Genomic DNA, 21,342 nt, shown 5'->3' on the forward strand with positions numbered 1-21,342 from the left:
ATATATTTTTTCAATTGTAATTTAATGTATAGCCTAATGTATATTATTTAGTTATTTTTCATAATATTATATAAATTAATTAATAATTATTAAATGTACATATATATATAATAATATTATATTATTGATAGGCTTTTTCAGATTTACGAGCCGGTTCGAGTTTGTTTTTTAAATGATCTTAGTTTCAGGCTCGAGCGCGGCTCATTTAAGCTTGGCTCAGTCAAACTTTTTCACGAGCCGATATCAAGTGGCTCGCGAACAGCTCGGCTCGTTTGTATCTCTAGTTAAAAAAATGGGGTTGAATAAGGTTTAGAAGAAGAATAGGGGGTGGTAACGTAATATCCAGATAACCCAAGGATAATAATATAAATACACCCACTATAAGTCTATAATAATATTAAGTTGGATCCTTCTCTTCTGTCTCCGTCTGCTTCTTCTGTTATTGAAAACCCTAAACCTTCTTCTCTACGAATATGGCCGTAAGTATATCGATCCTTGAGTCTTTTAATTTCAGTAATTGTTTATGTATTCTTTATGATGTCAATCGTTACATTGTTTGTCAAATTTAGGATATTGGTTATTGAATCGTTTGTTTATCGTTCAAGTAGGTTCAACTAGCTAGAATGAAGATTTAACCGGTGGCTATTTATGATTTCACGAATTGTGTGTCCGTATGTACAGTCTCATGAATTGATATTCTAGGGTTTTGTGAATGGGATGTATAAATTAGGTTACTGTTAAGTGTAAATTAGGGGTTTAAATGAGCCGAGCTCGAATTGACTTACGAGAGCTTGAGCTTGAGTTTGGCTTGTTTCAAGCTTATTTTCTGAAGTTATTTTGTTATTACTATGTTTATATGCGTTGTTAATGATTTTTGTATATTTTGAGAAAAATCTTAAACAAGCCTAAGCTCGGCTCGAGCTCGTGTAGTGCTTTAACCAAGCTGAAGCTTGGCTCTAGCTCGACTGTGCAGTGTGAAGTTAATATGCATAAGTTCAAAAGAGGTAAAATTTAGAAATACACAAGACTCGAGCTTGGGCTAGATAATTTTGTTTGAGGCTCGGACTCGAGCTTGAAAATGGTTGACTTGTTTCAAGTCTTTTATCAATCCGAGCTTGATTAGCTCGCGAGCGGCTCGGCTCGGTTTGTTTCAAGCTTGTGATGTAAGTTTATAATCTTCATCACTTGCGTTGGATGAAAACCGATGTTGTTTTCCACTATTTTTGGGTTTGTTTTGAAAATTTATTTTTTGATTGTTGTGCAAGTTACTGGTGTTTTACTTTAGTGTGTGGTTAAAGGTTGACCTTTTGTGATGGTATTGTTTATGTTTAAAGTTGAAGATTTGTAATGTTGCTAACTTGCTATCCAAAATTGGGAACTAAATTTTTTAAGCATTGCAGACGGTACCGGTTAACCCTAAACCTTTCTTGAACAACTTGACTGGGAAGTCCGTGATTGTGAAGCTCAAGTGGGGAATGGAGTACAAAGGCTTTCTTGTCTCTGTTGACTCATACATGAACTTGCAGGTATGCCACTGACTCACTGAGTATGACTTTGGTTTGAGGGATTTGAAAAAGGGGCATGGGAATGAAAGTGATTGTTAGTGTTTGCTTTAAGCGGTTGAGTTTTTTAAACCTACCTATTTTGTTGCTTGTTGCATCTCCCTCTTTTAAAAAAAAAAGAAATTACAGTTTTCAGATACATAACAAACATTTTAAAAGTTCGTAGCTTTCTTTTTTCATAAACTTATACCATTTGCATTTACATATACAAACCTATAAACCTTACTTTTCAAATTTTAAAGTTTTGAAATTCTGAAAAGGGTATAATCTATGCTTCTAATTTTAGCTTTTGTTTTATTTTTCAGTTGTCAAACTCTGAAGAATACATTGATGGCCAGTTTACTGGAAACCTTGGAGAGATTCTGATCAGGTGTGTTTAAATTTATTTTATAGCTTATAAAATCTAAACTTTTTTTTTATTATAAGTATGAAGTTCTATTCAGGTTATTGTCTATCTTTTTACTTGTCTTATGTATAGCAATCACGAGTTATGATATGGAGGCAAAGTGGGGTTTAGTAATAGGTTGAGGTAGGTAATTTGCATGCTGATAAAGATTGAGCTGAATCTGGTTGATCTGCATCTGCCAACAGTTTTATTTTTTGTTCAAGTTTCTGACAGTTTAATGCATTAAATGTGATTTTATAAGCTATATTGTTAAAATGATATTTACTTTGTTTGTATAAATTCTAAAAGGTTGGCAACAGTTGAAATTTTGAGTTCACTTTTGGTGATATTTAACACTTTTGACGTGCTAGCTTGGTTATCTTTACTATATATAATATCCGAGTGAAGGGCAAATTAAGACGATAATTTTAAGGGTTTTACAATACTTTAAGCATATGGTACAAGTTTGAAGAGGGACAAAGTGGTCATTTGAAACACATATATCACGTGTATTTCTTATTTTACCAATATAGTTACAATTTTAGTCCCTCTACTTAAACCAACTTTATGCAAATGTAAAAAATAGTTACAAATTCAACCTCTATCTTTTATATATCTACTATTTTTAATTTCACTTTTAACCCAACTTCCCCCACGATGTTTAAACGATCATAACTTTTTCGTATGTTAATATTTTTCTAAAAGAATTACACTATAAAAACGAGCATTTTATTCTCTTTAATTTGAGTATGATATTGCCATAGTTTGTTTAAGTTATAAAAATAACATGTTATGTATAGGTGCTTGTGGTCCGCTTTTGATGGTTTTGAATTAAAATGTGAGCCACATCGTTAGTAATGGTATTTTATCGTTGAAAACTGAAACCGAACCGTTGAAAACTGAAACCAACCAAACTGAATCATTACCAACGATTTGGTTCCGATTTTGATAATAAATTGAGTTTAAAATAAGAATGATTAGTCTGCATATACCAACAAACGATTTCACTGTTTCAAATAGAACAATAAACGGGCGTAAATCTGTTACGTGATTACCAAATTATGTGTTTCTCGCTGCATCGCGCGGGCACCCGTCTAGTTTTTTTAAACAAGTTACTAAATTCTGAGCCATTTAGCTTGTTAGAGATAAGTTGTAAGTTTATAATTCTTTAATCGAGTCATCTGTTATGTACATTATTATATTCATGGCAAACTTAATCATACTGAAATAGTGTACATGCTTTATACCGCATATTGGTAGAACCGTGTTATTGATGTTTGTAGTGTATACGTGATACAAAAGCTTTTTTTGTTCCCACCCTTTCGTTTTGGTGGCTGCAAATGAGTGGGGTGGGTAACAGGCCAAAACAAGTAGGTTTTATGCGTGTCAAATTTGTTTGTTTCAAATTTTTTAAGTCTAGTGTAGAGACATTTGACTAAAATTTAACAGTTTCAGTTGTAATTGAAATTTTAGGCTTAAAGATTGATGTTTGTGTTGAATATGCAGATGCAACAATGTTCTCTATCTACAAGGTGCGCCAGAGGATGAAGAAATTGAGGATGCAGATCGTGACTAGTGCAAATGCAGTTAGATTTATCTGTTTTAATTTCAACATCTTATGTTCTTGTATGTAGATGTTAGATCCAAAACGACACTCAATTTAGCAAGCTTGAATCCTGATTGGTGCAAGTTCAATTTGATGGATGTGCATTATCTCTGAGTTGTGTTAGTATGAATGTATTCAGACAATGTTAAATGTTGGTTTCTTTTTCTTGACTATGTTAAATGTTGGTTTCTTTTTCTTGACTATAAATTTGAAATTCAATGATTTATATGGTCAATAGTGATCACAAAATGAGGTGTTGCCCCCTGAAGTTGATTATAATTGTACCTTCAAATGGTAACTTTTTTTTTTTTTTTTGGTGTTGATGGTTCTGACTTTTGAGTGGTCTTCTTTACATGCTTCTAAATGTTCAAAGAAAAATAATGCGAAAGTTTAAGTTTGTCAATTAGTATTTTTATTATGTGAATTGTTTGAAATTTATCCATCTGAAATTGTTTAAATTAAGGGTAGAAGATTTTTGTGGTTACCAAAGACATAGCGCGGTATAATCAAAACAAGGTACTATAGTACAAACCGAACGGATACCATGAATTCAAATAAACTTCTCTAGCAGATTCTCTATCCTATCTTTTGCCTTTATTTTATAGGATGTCAGGATGATTAGAAGTCCTTTACTTTGCAACTTTGTTCAGCTTATCCGCTCTTTTGAGTATGACTTTTTTTTTTTTTTTAATCAATATACTATTATTTGTTATACTCGTTCTCCATTCCATTGTATAGTAATTCAAAATCCGGTTTAATTAGAAGTGTTAAGTTATAAAAAGTTACTTATACTCAACAAAGTAGTTAATCCTATAAAAAATAATTTGACACACGTTGTCATTTTAGGAAAAAAGGTTTATACAATTTAATTTTGATATATGTTGTAGAGATGTCACATGTGCAACAAGCCAACAACTGTATCAATTTCTAGCATCATAATTAATAAATTCATGTCATCTTATGATATAGACTAAACTACTCACGTCCATATTTTTGCACACTTCATAATGGAAAAAAACCTCTTTATGATTATTATCAGTTTAATTTAACGGGGTAACCAGATAAGTTTTTTAAAGGCCATTTGTATAATTTTTAAAAAATAGACTTTAATATATCAAAATATAAATTAAAGTAACCGTGGTATTAATTCATGCACAAAAGAATAGAAAAGTATGCAAACGTTGAATAGTTCAAAAACGAGTGAACAAGCCATTGTACTTTTATTTTATATCACATACTAACCATGGTTGTTACATATAATAATGTAAAGAAATCCACTAGAATATCCCATAACAATGATTGAAGAATTTGGAATCGTTATTTTATTCATAAATATACAATTTCAGTAATCATAAAATATATACTTTTAAATTTTACAATGTTCTCTTTTAATAAATATATAAAACAATACCCTACCAAGCATTTTTTTTCCTTCCATAATCCGAAAAAACCAATGTAACAATTAAATTTCATGAAATCCGGTCATCTTAAGAATGAAGTCTCTTATCTTCAAGGCCTCTCTTCGTCGGGTGCATATCGAATATGCTACATTCTCGGCTATTTTCCAATCCCATGTTACATGAGGTGGAATTATCTGTCCTTCACTTGCGTCGTCTTCTTCAAATAAATCAGATTCAAGTGACAACTCTTCATATATGTTTGATTTATTTTCCGATATGTTAATTGGAGCCGATGCTATCTTCCTCTTCTTTGTTTTCTTTCTCTTTAACCTCTTAAGCTCACACTTTTCAAATTTGAAACAATTATCGTGTTTAGTCGATACTTCAACGTGCACGAACACTACTTCGGATTCTTCAAGTTCATCATCCATTTTCTCTGATGTGAAGATGTGTGTGAGATTGTAAAATGGTGGGAAAGCTATAGAATTTATAGGACATCCATATGAATCGTACAAGACACATTATGTGAAGGGTTTTGTTCCCAAAGTCTTCTTTTGGCAATTTGTACAAGTCTTTGGGTTTAATTAAAACAAAGTCTTTACACTAGAGTTTCTTGGTGCTTACATCTTTGTCAATTAAATTATTGGTACTTAATAGTTTAAATGACTTGACATTTTCCAATGCAAATGTAGAGAATTCAGAAACATTTTTTTTTACTATTTGATTACGTGTGTTTTTAATTTCGAAAATTTAATAACTAAATTAGTTTTTTTAATTAGTTTTTAATATCATCATGGTAACTATATGTCCAACATTTGAGATAAATCTTTATTCACTTAATTATTAGGCCTATGTAGTTTATACATGTAGTTTTATGACACGGGGTGTTTAGCCTTGCCGTATTGAGCTGATGTATCAACGGGAGTTTGAGAATATCTCTATTAATAGTTTTGCTAAAGTGAGATTTTATTGGATATGTATATTTGTTTTTTGTTTAACACTGAGGGTTCAAGTCACCCCTCAGATGTATTCGTAACATACCCATATCCACTTGATGTATGGTCAACATACTACAAATCAGAGTTATACAATTTGTATGTGTCACCAATTACTTATCTTTATCTTTAGTCAATGTAGAGACCACATTTATAAATTCTCCCTGATTTTGATAGAGATCATCACTCACAAGTTACAACTTAAGTGTTTGAAAGAATTGCAATAAAAACATTAAAAATATTTTTATAACTTACTAATGCTTTTCTTATAATTTGGAAGATGTTTAAAAGTTAGATATGACCTACTATAAATGACCGGAAAGTCGTGAGTTTTAGTGTGTTCATAGTTTAAGTTTGAGAAAAAAAAATCTTGATTAAGTAAAGACTTTCTAAAAAGTAAAAAGAACCTTCACAATGGATGTCACCGACTGCCTATACATTGATTGTTCTTTTGTTGCACTTTGTCTTTGTTGAAACTTGGTATTTGTTTTAGTTTCATCTTTCAGACATTATTTCAAACCATTTGATTGATAGTTAGAATTTTAGAAAACATGATTGACCTAAATAAGAGTCTTATATCAAGATGTATATGTTAGGATTTAAATATCACTATAAACGTACTGGAAGACAAAGAATATTCCTTCAAGCATGTTCACATTATATTTAATGTTATAAAAGACATCTTGTGTAATAAAAATACAACAAATGTATGAAATATATGAGAACTTCAAACATTAGCCCATTTTAAAACATTAAAAGCTATAATGTAATATATATTTTATAATTAATCAAGATAGAATCAGTTTAATGGACCGGCTTAAGTAGGCAACACACCATCTGAACGGTTAATTATGTCAGCATAAATCTGACTTGTTCAACTTATAACGACTCATAACTTGCTAACTGAACCAAAAAGGTAAAATATATTGGCTAATCCAATCAGTCTTACTTGATCAGTGCAATTGGTCAAAATTTAAAGCACTAGTTATGAAAATTATAACTTTTGATGTGAAATTTCAATCATCATTTCCTTCAAATTTACATCAAATGTAATAGAGAAGCTTTTTAATTTAATTTCTATGCAAAACGAATCGGTTACCTAGCAGATTCTGACAAGGACACGCAAATATTTATAAAAATATTTTATGTATAGAAGATAGCTTATGTTTATATTAGTGTATGAGTTTATAAAACGAGCCTGGATTATTTGATAGTCCAATTATAAACAAAATAATGGTTTTGAACTCTTCTATATTCTAATAGATTAGTGTCAAAATCGGCCTAACAGTTTGTTAATTGATAAATTGAACCTAAGTTCTAATAGGGCAAGTTAACTGATAAATAATCTAGGCCCAATAAATGATAAATAAATTTTTGTTTGCATATGTTATTGCTACAATTACTTAGTTTTACAATTATTATCAATCATTTAAGTGGGTTGAATCAAATACAAATGAAATTAACATGTAAAACATGAGAATCAAGTAGAATAATTAATATACAAGTAGAGTAATTACATAATTACTCTACTTGGATATCACGTTTAGCACGTTAATTTCTTTTGTACGTTAACTTTCCCCATCTTAAAAATAATAAAGCTCGTTTTTCATACTCGTTTTGTACACTTGAAATCTCAAAAACTCGTGTGAGGTACTCATATAGAACGGACCTCCTTGAAATCTCCTTAGAAATCCCATAACTTTTAACATCAAATTTCCGAGAACACTCGGTAAAAATCCAATCCTCCGCGTGGAATAATGGGAATGAATCTAACTCTTTTGACTATTTTGTGATAACACACACGCAACAAGTTACTTCAAAATCCAACATCTTCCAACTTGTACCACCTGCATCCACAGTTGCACCATACTCTGGACTCTTAAATTTCAGCTCTGTAAATCATTCAGTTTTACCCAAAGTTACTACAAAACAAACTACAACTTCAACCGAAGACTACATTACATTACTACTTGACGTCTACCAGATCAAAACGCCAGTACATTATTACATCTCTTCTTATATATTCATCACCAACTCGAAATTCGAAGAATATTTACACCAATTCAGGTAAATATATTGCTTAAAACAGTTGATATTCGGAGTATTTTGTATATAATATTATTATATGTGTGATCTACTGTAATTAGTTAATGTAAGTGATGAAACTGCGTTCAATTGGATTCAGTATTGAACGATTATGTTTGTATATTATACATACAGTATGTGTGATCTACCGAATGAACTTAACCAATTGGTGATTATTATTAGGTTTAGATGTTGTTAGTGGAGAGGTTTATTAGAGGATAATGATGAAATTGATTAGAAATGTATGATAATATGATATTAGCGTGTGCATTCAACGAGGCTTTAGATATTCGATTTATATATATATATAATCTGTAGAAATATTTTGGACTCGGGAAACTGATGTATGCTGATTGTAATGCAATGGATCTGACGATTTTGACTATTTTGTAATCGAATTGATTGCGAAATAGATGAGAAAGTGTATGAATTAAATCAACTGATGAATTGTCTAAGGCATGTGCCGTTTAAATGGATTAAATGTTGAACAGTTGTTGATTAGTGCTGGCAAATGGAAGATTATTAGGACTAGATGTTAGTGTAGAATGAGTTAGAGTTAGAGGATAATGATGGCGCTGATTAGAAATGCATCAGGTTTAGTGCGCGCATTCAACAAGGATTTTGATCTTCAATATATAATCTGTAGAAATACTTTGGATTCAGGAGACTGATGTATGTTCTGTGTTAAAATGCAATAGATCTGTCGTTCTGTTTATTGTCTAATTGAATTGATTGTGAAATAGATGAGAAAACTCACATGTGCATTGTTTAGCTGAAGACCTAATATGGAAACTGGTTAATATGATAGGAAGTTTGATTTGAAAATGAATTAAATTAACTGATGAATTGTCTAAAGCATGTGCCATTCAAATTGCAACATTGCATATTTTGATTTAATTTTAAGCTAATTTTACTTATTTGCTCATTAAGAACTGTATAACTAGATAAAGGTTTTAATATCTATGGGGCCAGGAAGGTCCTGTTTTTATATTATACTTCTTAGTTTGTTCAACGATTGTTGATCTCTCTAATCTGACTATGATGATTAACCTCTAGGAAGGCTAATATGGGAACAGATAGTGACAATTGGCGTTCAGCTTTAGAATATGATCAATGGGTTGCCCTTCCGGTAGCTGGGAAACGACCGCCAGCCCGTTATAAGGTTCACTCATATCTTTTTTTTTTTTTAGAATTTTGGAAGCAACAGTTTCAGTTTAACTTTTTATAGGATTATTTTGTTGTTCTTTCACCTCAATGCCCTTTTCTTCTTTCAATGTAGCATGCTGCAGTCGTTGTAGATGAAAAGCTATACATTGTTGGTGGAAGTCGTAACGGGCGATACCTATCTGATGTTCAGGTAACATTGTTGTTATGTCAGTGTATATTTCTTATTACAAGTAAATCCTATATTCGTTAAGGTGGTTATGTACCATAACTTATGGTGGCAGGCATTTGATTTGAAGACTTTAAGCTGGTCAACAGTTGCACTAAGCACAAAGGTGGATGCTGAAAATCTTAATGATAGTCCACTACCAGAAGTTTTCCTTGCTATATCTGGTCATAGTACGGTGAGCTATTTTCATTCATCTATGTTGTAGAGATGTAGCTTCAACTAGTTTCTGTTTTCACTAAATGTGCTCTTTAATACCCCTCTAATGTAGGTTAAGTGGGGAAACAAAGTCCTCTTAGTTGGTGGTCACTCAAAGGACACATCTGATAATGTGACAGGTTTGATCTATCTACAGAGATGTTCTGACTTCTTCTGGTGTGAACAAGTATTTAGTTCTAACTGAAACTTTGTGGTTGTTGATTAACTTGTAGTACGTTTTATCGATCTTGAATCACATGTGTGTGGGGTGATGGAAGTCACAGGAAAAGTTCCGGTAATTAGCAAGCCTCATAATATTTTATTTTCTAGTTATTGTTTGTATACACTGCAATATCAGTCAGTATGACCATTATGAAAATGGCATCATTTATTATACTTTCTTTTTTTCAAATTCAGTCAATATCATTACTTACTTTGTATTGTGTCTTATAGGTAGCTCGTGGTGGACAATCTGTTTCATTGGTTGGCTCAAAACTCGTGATGTTCGGTGGAGAAGACAAACATAGACAACTTATGAATGATGTTCATGTTCTAGATCTGGAGACAATGACATGGAATGTTGTCGAGACTATGTAAGTTTATTTCACAAGCAATCTCTTTCTATTTACACATATATATATTATATATGTATGTATATTCTTTCTTTCTTGATTTGAATGTATGTGGGAATTCAAACCTAATTGCATGCTTTGACCCGTCCATGCATTGATATCTTCTGCTTTAATAGACAGACTCCTCCAGCACCCAGATTCGATCATACTTCAACAGTGCATGCAAATCGTTACCTTCAAATATTTGGCGGATGTACACATTCAATTTTCTTCAATGATCTCCACGTGCTGGATTTGGAGACAGTAAGCCCCTTTTTTATGGTTTAGACGTTTAGTTCTAATATAACTCTTACTTTAAAAATAACAAAATATCTTCTAAAGTGCAGTTAGAATGGTCTCAACCACCGATTCAAGGTGATGTGGTGTCTCCTAGGGCAGGTCATGCTGGTGTCTCTATTGATGAAAAGTGGTTTATAGTTGGTGGTGGCGATAATAGAAATGGTACTACTGTATATATGAATACATCAATAAGTTGTATTTCACTTATTTGTACAACCTACATATTACCTATTGTTGCAGGTGCCTTAGAGACATTGGTGATGGATATGAACAAACTTGTTATCTCAGTTTTGACAAATGTAAAGGGAAGGCACCCACTCGCCAGCGAGGTAACCATTTTATGCCTTCATTAAAGCTATAATTTTATGCCTTCATTAAAGTTAGAATTGACATAAATTGTATTTTTATTCTGTATTTTGTGATTTTATTCTGTTTGAAAATTTTCTTTGTTTGATATGAAACAAGGGGCTCTCTGTGTCATCAGCATTCTTAGACGGTGATCAGTATTTGGTTGCTTTTGGGGGCTATAATGGGAAATACAGCAATGAGGTATCGTGATAATTACGGTTTTCAATAAAATTATTCTTTTTTTCTTTTTCATTTATCATTTATTGATCTCACTATCAGTTTCTAATCATAACCGTTACGTGCTTTCTATGAACAAAGGTATTTGTGATGAGACCTAAACCAACAGATTATAAACATCCAATGATTTTCCAGTCGCCAGCAGCTGCAGCTGCAGCAGCTTCTGTTACTGCAGCATATGCTCTAGCCAAATCTGAAAGCATAGACTTTACAAATATCGGTTTGAAACCTAGTGTGGATCTTTCTGTTGAAATTAATGTGATAAAAGAAGAGAAAAAAACATTGGAATCAAACATTAAAGAGGTTGAAGCCGAAAATTCTGCGATGATGGAAAAACTTGAAGACCTTAAGGGTGCTCATGTTGACTTATCCAAGGTAAATGGTCAAAACAGGTTCGGGTCAAACTGATCATTTTTAGTTTGATCCAGTTCTGGTTGATTTGACCTGAAACACTCTTTTGCTTGTCTTAAATGTTTTAAAAAAATAACTAATGTACTAAATATATTACAATAATAAGCCATAACTTAAAAATTAAGTGATTTAGGAGGTTGCATATATCGATAAAACCGTTCTGTTGCCTTTCAACACGTTCACTGTTTCGCAAATGCTTTTATTTATGCATTTGTTATTACTAAATAATAACCTAAATCGAACAAAATTTATAAGGTTGCTAATTGAGTTATTCAAGTGATGATTGTTTAACATTACTTTCTAACTTCTAATCACTGCAGGAATTGCATTCTGTTCAAAACCAACTGGCTTCTGAGCGATCAAGATGTGATGACCTAGAGGTTCTCTTTCCCTTCGTTCCTTTCGTATATAATATTTATAACCTGTAGCATGTGTCTTCTTTCTCATAAGTCATAATGGCTACTTCCAAGTTTTTTTTTCAGTGCCTTTTATTATGACTAATATTACAATCAATTGATTATGGTGACTTCAGGCGCAGATCGTGGATCTACAGAAGAAGCTATCATCAATGCAGTCCATTGAGCAACAGGTTCAAGAACTTCGTTCACAGAACTCAGCTATCGAACAGGACATGGAGCTTGCTTCAACTACCCAAACCCAAGGTTCGGGTGGTGTTTGGAGGTGGATAGCTGGATAGATTTGGTGAATACGGTTCAAACTTTCAAGCTTATAATCACATTGAACACTAAATATTCCATCTTTATAAAAACAAATATTACCCAATACATTTCTTTAATCGCTTCACCATATACGAAACAGCTTCTCCATTTTATCACCATATAATGGTAATTTTATCTTTTGAACTTTTGTTTATTTGTTTTTTTGGTTACAACTTTATTCATTTGATTATTAATGTTTGGTTTCTTCAAAAGCAAACGGTGGAATGGTCTGATTATGATTTCTTGTTGGTTTTCATCGATTTACTTTAGAATATGTCGTTTCTTTCAGTTATGATGCAACCTTCTTCCCGTTATGTTTTATGAGTCCCTTTATCCTATCAATGACATATAAACGCCCTTCTTTATCAAAGAAACGAAGACATTTAGTCAACCGTTGCAGCCTCTTTTCTTAAAACGGTCACTTATGTCCTCAAAGGTGTCTATGTGGCCTTGATGTTGGAGAAACTTTGCTAACCTTATAACGGTTATTATGTGATATTTGAGTGTCATGCGGGAAGCAAGTACAGCGTGTATATATGTGTATTGTGATCACCGGAGGTTAGGAGTATCATTGAGCATGGTTGTCGGCAAAAGGTGACATGGTCAAGGTAGATTCAGTTGATTAGTTGAATTTCAAGTAATCAGAACTTGAGATATTTCTTAAAAACATGAATCATGATTCATTCTGCCTAAAATGGTTATAACAGTAACTTTATTCTTTAAATTACCTTGTATGCTCTATAAACTACTATATCTGAGTTTATACAGAACTGACTCTAGTACTATTAAGTCCATTAATAACATGATGTTGAGGATTATTATGGGGGTATGGACAAAAATATTGTTAATATGCTCAAGTGATTAACAATTATCTTCAACATGAAACTATTTTCATCTTAAAAAATAATGGTTCCGAAGCGGGAAAAAAAAGTAAAAAATTTAATGTAAATTTTGGTAGGATGCTTGTTAACTTCACTCCTTCAAAACTATGCATTTTAACAAATGTTATGTAACTCTACTTAAATTTCTATAAAAGTGTTATCATGGCCATAATGAAAAAGTTAAGTGAAAGTGTTTCAAGGTACAAGTGCATTCCATATTTTTTTTTAAATATTTATAACATTTACCCCTTAACTTTAATTAACTTTTGTAAAATTAAAAAATAGTTACAACTTTAATCCTATATATTCTTTATATATCATTTTTAACTCAAATACCCCCACGATTTTTAAACATTTATAACTTTTTCGTACGTTAATATTTTTTAAAAAAAACTACACCATAAAAACGAGCATTTAATTCTCTTTAATTTGAGTATGATATTGTCATAGTTTTTTTTCAGTTAAAAATAACATTTTACGTATGTGTTTGTGGTTCGGTTTTGATGGTTTTAAATCAAACCGTGAGCCAAGCTGTTAGCAACGCTTTTGTCGCCGAAAATTAAAACCGGGCCATTGAAACTTTAACTCAACAAAACCAAACCATTAGCAATGGTTAGGTTCCGGTTTCGTTTGTACTTCGATACTAAATTGAGTTTAAAATAAGAATTATTAATCTATCTATACCAATAAACGGTTTCACGATTACAAAAGGAACAGTGAACACCCATAAATCTATTACGTGATCAATTATCAAGGCCTGTATTTCTCGCTGCATCGCGCGGGGCATCTGTCTAAATAATAAAAATGCTTGAAATTTTATATATTTATCTCACATTCTTCATTTTATATATTGCAACTTATAAATTCACAAATGTATCCTTATCCTTTTCTACTAATTGAAATACCATATTGGGCGGATTCAGAATATTTTCTCACAGGGGTCGAGAATTTTTATGGTCGGTACTAATATAACTGTCCGGTCGAATCGTGTTGGGTCGGGTCATATATATAAAAAAAGAATTACCAAACAAAATATTAGATAACAAATATATTAAAGTTGTTCTCTACGAGTTTTTATTTTTTGAAATATAACAACTACATCATCTACTTTAACATTGATGAGCAAATTTTTCTCAATGTAACAAATACAACTGTCGCTTAAATTTTCATCACCCATTCGATTACACATATCAGACTTCACATACTTCATCACCGAAAAGGATCTTTCAACGGTTGTGGTTGCGACGGGTAATACGAAAGCTAACTTTAATGAAACTAGTCAAATATCAAACTATTAAAAATTCAAAATTCCACTTTATGAATTATGTCACAAAATCACAAGTTTGTCTACAAAATCACAAAATTCCCCCATGTTTTTTACATAATCTGAACACCATTAACCTAAAAATCTAAAAGCCTAACTAAATTAGACATAAATTAAATGTATTATGTATTTATGTTATACCTTAGTGTGCTTTTTAGTGGCCGAAGGGATGCTGGAATAGTGGAATTGTTTGTCACCGTGAGTCTGCCCCTGCATGGTGGCCGGAATTTCCGATTCCGGTGAGCTGAAGCTTGAAAAGTTGAAGGGACCAAGGAGGTATCAGAATGTGAGGTGGAGGGTGTGAGAGGCGGTAAAAGTAAATATTATTTTAGAATGTGATTGGGTATTGCGCTAAAAATTGAGTAGGGTTTGAGTTGGGTCTTGGGCTTAAAAGTTGGATTAGATATTGGACTAATGGACTTATTGATATTAATAGGAAAAATTGTTTATATAACGTTTATATAATTATATTTATAAAATTTTCGTTGTATTTTTTATTATGGTTAGTCTCAAATCTCATGGGGGTCGTCTTGAAATTAGACAGGGTTCGGCTTAAGAATTTCACAGGGGTCGGGGTCGAAATTTTACAGGGATCGATCGGTAATTTTTCTACGCCCTGCTTGAGGTGCGCGCATATTATGTATATATGTGTAAACCCTCGGGTGGGCAAAAGTGAAATTGCACTAATTTTGACGTTATTTTACTAATCTCGTGAAAATAACGTTAAAAGTGGCGGAAGGTTAATCAGGCATCATGTGGTGGCGTTGATAGCCGAAAGACGAGGGTACATGCACCAATCAGCCAGTATCCCGATGATTGAGTGCTATGTGCTTTATGTCCAAGGCTTGATGCAAAACTACTATCGAGCCGGGGGTCTCACCGGAAGCAGCCTCTCTATCCCTATGGGGTAGAGGTAAGGCTGTCTACATCTTACCCTCCTCAGACCCTAACATAGCTTTGCTATTGGTGGGATATACTGAGTACGATGATGATGATGATGATGATGATGATCGGTAATTTTCCGGTATATTAACACTAATTTTTTTTCACAAGAGACGGGGGACACCCCTCACTAACAAGTGAGTCCGCCACCGCATATTGGTCTAATTTACAAAAATATCCACCATATATGACTTCTACCTCTCTTGTTGAAAATACAGTCGAAAAGAAGCTATATTTATAAGTTTTAGAGGTGTCATAACTCTTTTTTATTGTTAGTAAGATAGTTGTCTTAGATTTATAACATGTTTCAACCCCATCTTTTTATTGGTATGAAAACCCGATCCACTAGATTTTGATGTGCTAGCGAATTCTCTTCACACTCCAATACATACGAAAGGCCCTCTTTCTTTTGACGGATTTTTAGAAACTTATACTTTAAAGGTAATTATTTTTACCCAAGATTTTATTCCCACTCTTCATACCACAACCATTCCATTTAGACTTGGATTCCATAAAATACAATAACGCCATATAAAATGTAGGAAGAAAGAGTAGTTGAAAGAGTATTGAGACCCAAAAATGATCTAAATGACTAAACGTCTGAAATAGCACAATTTATGGTTCATTGGACTCGATTTCTCGGTTTATGATACTTTTTAATTTTAAGCTTGGTTCAAACTGGTAAAAACCACGACCACATCAAGATTAGATAGGATAAACAGAAACGTGCACGCGCATTAAAACCGGTTAATTAAAACGCAAGTAATAAAGTAATAAATTAACACAGACGGTGCGACATGAAACAGTGAAGTACTGATTCCTTCCAGTTCAACACGTAGTCATTGTCTTTCTAATGGTCTTACCAACTTCTAACAAAAACAACATTTTCAATCACCACAATTAGCTCGGTCCGTAGGCATCATGTACCTCCATAACATTATTTTGTTAAATATGCTTGTAATCAGACGGTTTCCGTTGACCATTTAGCTCATGTATGACCTGGGACAAACCAGACTGCGGATCTTGAAGCTCAACGAAAGAACCATGATGCATACAAACAAGGAGTAAAGCAAGCTTCGCGAAACAGAAGAATTGGGCTTCCGGTCATGAGAATTTACTGAATTGGCCTCACTTTGCTCCAGCCCGAATGAGAGAATAATGTCGAGATGACCATTTTTTCCCAATGACCAGTCCAGCTTGCTTCCTGTGAAAGTAATCTCTCTTATTCTGATCATGCCTGTTGTAACACGGACCGAGGTAGAAGCTTGTGAAGCAGCAGCCAAATACTTTGCAGATGCAAATGCAGGCGGAGCTGATATGTTTCCCAACATGTACCTTGCCCTTTGAAGAAATGGGTATGCAAAATCTGCAAACAAAGTAGGCAATGTACTAATCAGTAGATGCGACAAAACAGGTAAGCCAACTAATATATGCCACGTGGCATCTGATTTGACATTTAATAACTATTTTGAAGTATAACAGTACAAGCAAGATCCTTTCAAACTTGTAGATAATATAACAGTAGCATGCATACATGAAAGCTAAGCTAGCATAGGATTAACCAGTGCCATATCAGCAATTTACAGGTAAAAATACTAGAATAGGTTGAAATGATGTTGGTTGCTAAAAAAAGTGTATTTGCTTTGCTCCAGTTTTATGCAGTGTGCCCTTAAATAATTAGTGTGTGACAGAAAAATCATATTATACTGGCAATAATCAGATCTTTAGAATTAAACAATTTATGAAGTTTTACGCATTAGTGATGCACTTTCAGCCCCTTAAAGAAAAAACATAACAAGAATCGACAAGTCAAGTGTAAACAGATCAAAATTGCCACCTCTAGAAGAAACAAGAATTCTACTTTACCTGTTGACAAATCCGCATCCTCTTGAGTTGAAGACGGGACAATATTGTTATTCTGCCCTTGTTGGTTTGTTTCACAAGTCTCCTGAGTTCCTTCCATGTTACCTGTTGCTGGATCTGGATGCTCTTGGTTTGAAGTGGAAGCAAAATCACTGTTTTGCACTCCAAAAAATTCCTGGCTAACTTCACTCAATTTATGAGTTTCATCATTTGGATTCTGATAATTGAATTACAGAATCAAGTTAGTTTAACATATGATTAAAACCATATAGGAGAAGAAACTGAAGTGCAATGGTGTTTTTACCTCGAGAATATTCTCGTTTTCTAACAAATCAAAACTGTATTCCAAGTTATCCATTGGTGGCATAAGATACGATGAATACTCATCTAACATGTCAAGGCCAGGTTCTGTCTTAACTTCATCAAACATGTCAACACCGGGTTCTGTCTTGACTTCATTTTTGAGGTCATCAGCTTCAAGAAATGAATTTCCATCAAATTTGAAGTCACCGGTAGAAGCATCAAAGAATGGTTCATCCAGCAGGTAATCCACATCAAAATCTTCAGTATTGCTTGCTTCATTGATGTATTCATGTTTTACGGATGTGGGGTCCAAATCGTTCTGTACGGGCAAATCAAACAGCTTTGGTTTGTCTTCTTGGTCAGCCTGAGGTTGATCCTCAGCCTCACCAACCAAGAAGTTTTGTGGGTCATCAACCACTTCCGTGGATGCATCACCACTGCTGACATCATCACCTTGATGGTATTCCAACTGAAGAGGATGCTGTTCCTCTGGTATGTCTGAACCAAGAATCTGATCCAAAGAAAAAGAACTATGAATGCATAAGATAATACACATAATCAAAACTGATAACAATTTTGGAAACATGTTTTGTTTTGGTGATACCATCAATTATTTATTTACATACACATAATCAAGCTAGCCTTTAAAATCTAATACAACATAAGCTAGTTTGCTAATAGTATGAAATACTAATTTCATAGTTATATGTAAGTTAAATAAGCCAGCGCTAACTTCAATTAAAGAAACAGAAGGAAGTCAATACATTTGTCAAACCTAAGTGGTTAACTAAATTTAATTAAGGTAAGATTAAATGAAGGCATGTTAAAAAGATTTATCAGCTATGTAAATGTTCAAACCTGCTCAAGGTCATCTGCATCTAGATACGCATCATCATCAACAGGCAATTCCTCAGCAAACTCTTGTTTGGGTACCATTGCCAGCTCATCATCTTCCCATTCCTCATCAACAAATGGCGCCCCATACTGTTCACCATTTTTGGGCCCGGAACCACTCTTCCGGAAGATTCTACAAAGAACAAATCCATCCTGCAAATGCAAATCCCCAAAAGTTAAGATACAACCATATGCTACGCATGCATGTTTATGTTATAATAGAGTAAATCATCCTCACCTGAACAATTCCAGCTTTTTCCAACTCCTGATCAATGAGCCTGTACTCATGCATAACCCAGTTTGTTCTCTCGCCCTTTGGTGCCCGACCAATATGATAAACCAAAGTTTTCTTCATGCCAATCAGTTGGGACCTATGGTAAACAGCCCGGTCTTTCCCAGTAGTTTTCCAGTATCCCCGATCAGTTGCACGATTAGTACGAGATCCATTCCCATACTTCTTATCCAGAACACTAAAAAAGTACCATTCAAGGTCTCTGGTCTTGAGCCTGGACAAACCTGCACACCAAAGTTGACCAAATAATAGAATCATCAGGCCAGATTCTACAAAGTAAAAAAAAAACAATATGTTTTAACACAGAAAACAATTCAAAGCATTTTCAAAATTGTTGACCAGACGTATAGGATGACACATAAGTTCGAAGAATATTAAAGAAATTTCAAGTATCGCCGCCTAGATTCTCATAAACTCAATCCATATCTTCAAGATCATTCCTAGATTCATAACTTCTTTTGATTCTAAAACATATAATTAATAAAAAAACTCATATATAATTAACACAAAACTCACAAAATTAATAAAAAAAACTCATATATAATTAACACAAAACTCATAAAATTAATAAAAAAACTCATACAATTAAAAAACCAAATTCATACAAATTTAAAGAAGAAAATTCACACAGTTAACAAAAAAATCATAAAATAATACAAATTCATACAATTGACAGAAAATCCATAAAAGTAACTGAATAATTGAGTAACCATCAGATCAACGATTAAGATCTCGGTAAAAAACAATTCAAAGCATTTTTCAAAACCGTTGACCAGACGTATATTATGGCATATAAGTTCTTTTCGAAGAATATTCCGCTTCGATTCACATGAACTCCATCCATATCTTCAAGATCATTCCTAGATGCATAACCTTTTTTGGTTCTAAAACAAATAATTAACACAAAATTCATAAAATTAACACAGAATTCATATAATTAACACAAAATTCATATAACTAACAAAGTATTCATATAATTAACACAAATTTCATAATTCATAAAATCAACAAAAAAAATTACAAAAATCCAAACAATTAACACAAAAAATCATACAACTGACAAAATATTCATATAATTAACACAAAATTAATATAATCAACACAAAATTGATATAATTAACACCAAATTCACATAATTAAAACAAAATTCATATCAATAACTGACTAATTGAGTAAGAAAGCATCAGATCAGTAATTAAGATCCCACAGTTAACACAAAACTCACCTGGAAGATCCCACGGCTCGACTTTGTACACGTCGACATCCGAAATCGCGTCAAACCTGAAGGGCTTGCCGCAAATCTTCCTTCTCAAGTAATACCGTACGAGTTCTTCATCCGTTGGGTGAAATCGAAAGCCAGGTGCCAGTGAAGATGCCGTAGCTGGTGCCGAATCAACCATTACCGCCATTAATTGAACAACTGTGTGTGTGTTGTTTGATTAGATTATATTAGATTATTAGGGTTTCATTGATTGTATTGTAAATGTAAATAAGAGGCGGTCTATATTGACGACTTTTATAACTTTATTATTATTATTATTATTATTATTATTATTATTATATGATCTGAGAAGTGGTTAAATAAATGGATGGATGCTTCCTAGAAGGAAAGATGGACTTTGATCAGAGACCTAACTCTATACTAAACAAACCTTTTTTTGTTTTCTAATATCACTTTTAATTCCTTTTTTATTATTCTTATGATGTATATATTTTAATTCCTTTTTTATTATTCTTATGATGTATATATATATATATATATATATATATATATATATATATATATATATATATATATATATAGGGGAGGGTTATTTTGAGAACCATAGTAAGTTTTAAGAACTTTAAGAACTTAGTTTTGAACCACACATTTAATTAAATGATTTGAAATATGTGGCTGAGATTAAACTTAATTAAAAAATGAAGCAGGAGAGAGAATAAGTATTTTTGATAATTACACAAGTTTAAACATTAGTTACACATGTGTAAAAAGTCGATTCGGTGTGTAAAAAAATACCGTAATTTTTTGTACATCACTTACACTTACGTATTAAACATGTGTAAAAAAAATTCGAAAAAAATTTGTTACGTTGAGTTCTTTCGAGTTCTTAAAACTCAAAGTGGTTCTCAAAAGAAATCAATCCTATATATATATATACACGTGTTTATATGTGCTACCAATATTTTTAAATTTTTTTTAATTGTTTGTTTGGATAAAGTTTTCATATGTTTGTTAGGTTTAGATAACATAAATATATTTTTAACAATATAACAAACTAAAACTAGTAATATGTTTATGTTTTCTTATTTTCTTTTGTTTTTTTTAACGTGTGTTGCTTTAGTTGACGTGCAATATATTTTCTTTTAAGTAAGTGCTCTCGTAAATGCTTTTCAACGAAGTTGTGTTTTCTTATCATCTTTATGTTTCCTGCACTAGTGACTCGATGTTAATGATTTATGTTTGGTTTTTTATTGACTATTGTGATTTACGATAATTTTGGATTGTGTAATGCTATTGATGCTAGATAATTAATGATGAAAGGTAATTATATGATGGATCGTTTTCTTAGGGCTTTTAAATACATCAATATAATTT

General features: G+C 32.6%; 4 protein-coding genes across 4 annotated transcripts; 2 read left to right on the top strand and 2 right to left on the bottom strand.

The window, feature by feature from the left end:
* The first annotated feature begins 413 nt into the window (after nt 1–413).
* Nucleotides 414–3,748, top strand: LOC143618579 (putative small nuclear ribonucleoprotein F). The gene is made up of 4 exons (XM_077090733.1): nt 414–479; nt 1,401–1,526; nt 1,868–1,932; nt 3,454–3,748. The coding sequence occupies exons 1-4, from the start codon at nt 474–476 to the stop codon at nt 3,521–3,523; spliced, it is 267 nt and encodes an 88-aa protein (XP_076946848.1). The 5' UTR covers nt 414–473; the 3' UTR covers nt 3,524–3,748.
* Nucleotides 3,749–5,015: 1,267 nt separating this feature from the next.
* On the bottom strand, nt 5,016–5,384 carry LOC143618703 (protein S40-2-like). Its single transcript, XM_077090807.1, has one exon. It carries the CDS (start codon nt 5,382–5,384, stop codon nt 5,016–5,018), a length of 369 nt encoding a protein of 122 aa, XP_076946922.1.
* Nucleotides 5,385–9,043: 3,659 nt separating this feature from the next.
* LOC143618782 (acyl-CoA-binding domain-containing protein 4-like) lies at nt 9,044–12,382 on the top strand. Its single transcript, XM_077090880.1, has 13 exons — nt 9,044–9,195; nt 9,313–9,390; nt 9,482–9,601; nt 9,695–9,761; nt 9,855–9,916; nt 10,075–10,214; nt 10,370–10,496; nt 10,580–10,694; nt 10,773–10,861; nt 10,998–11,081; nt 11,199–11,492; nt 11,849–11,908; nt 12,061–12,382. Exons 1-13 carry the CDS (start codon nt 9,100–9,102, stop codon nt 12,223–12,225), a joined length of 1,497 nt encoding a protein of 498 aa, XP_076946995.1. The 5' UTR covers nt 9,044–9,099; the 3' UTR covers nt 12,226–12,382.
* A 3,642-nt stretch (nt 12,383–16,024) lies between these two features.
* LOC143618783 (NAC domain-containing protein 53-like) lies at nt 16,025–20,223 on the bottom strand. The gene is made up of 6 exons (XM_077090881.1): nt 19,972–20,223; nt 18,693–18,970; nt 18,419–18,607; nt 17,562–18,071; nt 17,261–17,474; nt 16,025–16,760 (listed from the first exon to the last, which is right to left on the bottom strand). Exons 1-6 carry the CDS (start codon nt 20,153–20,155, stop codon nt 16,378–16,380), a joined length of 1,758 nt encoding a protein of 585 aa, XP_076946996.1. The 5' UTR covers nt 20,156–20,223; the 3' UTR covers nt 16,025–16,377.
* Between the last annotated feature and the right edge of the window lie 1,119 nt (nt 20,224–21,342).

This window comes from Bidens hawaiensis, unplaced genomic scaffold (genome assembly GCF_021521415.1).
Source record: "Bidens hawaiensis isolate Kalapana, Puna unplaced genomic scaffold, B.hawaiensis_p1.1 tig00002338_1, whole genome shotgun sequence".
Taxonomy (NCBI): domain Eukaryota; kingdom Viridiplantae; phylum Streptophyta; class Magnoliopsida; order Asterales; family Asteraceae; genus Bidens; species Bidens hawaiensis.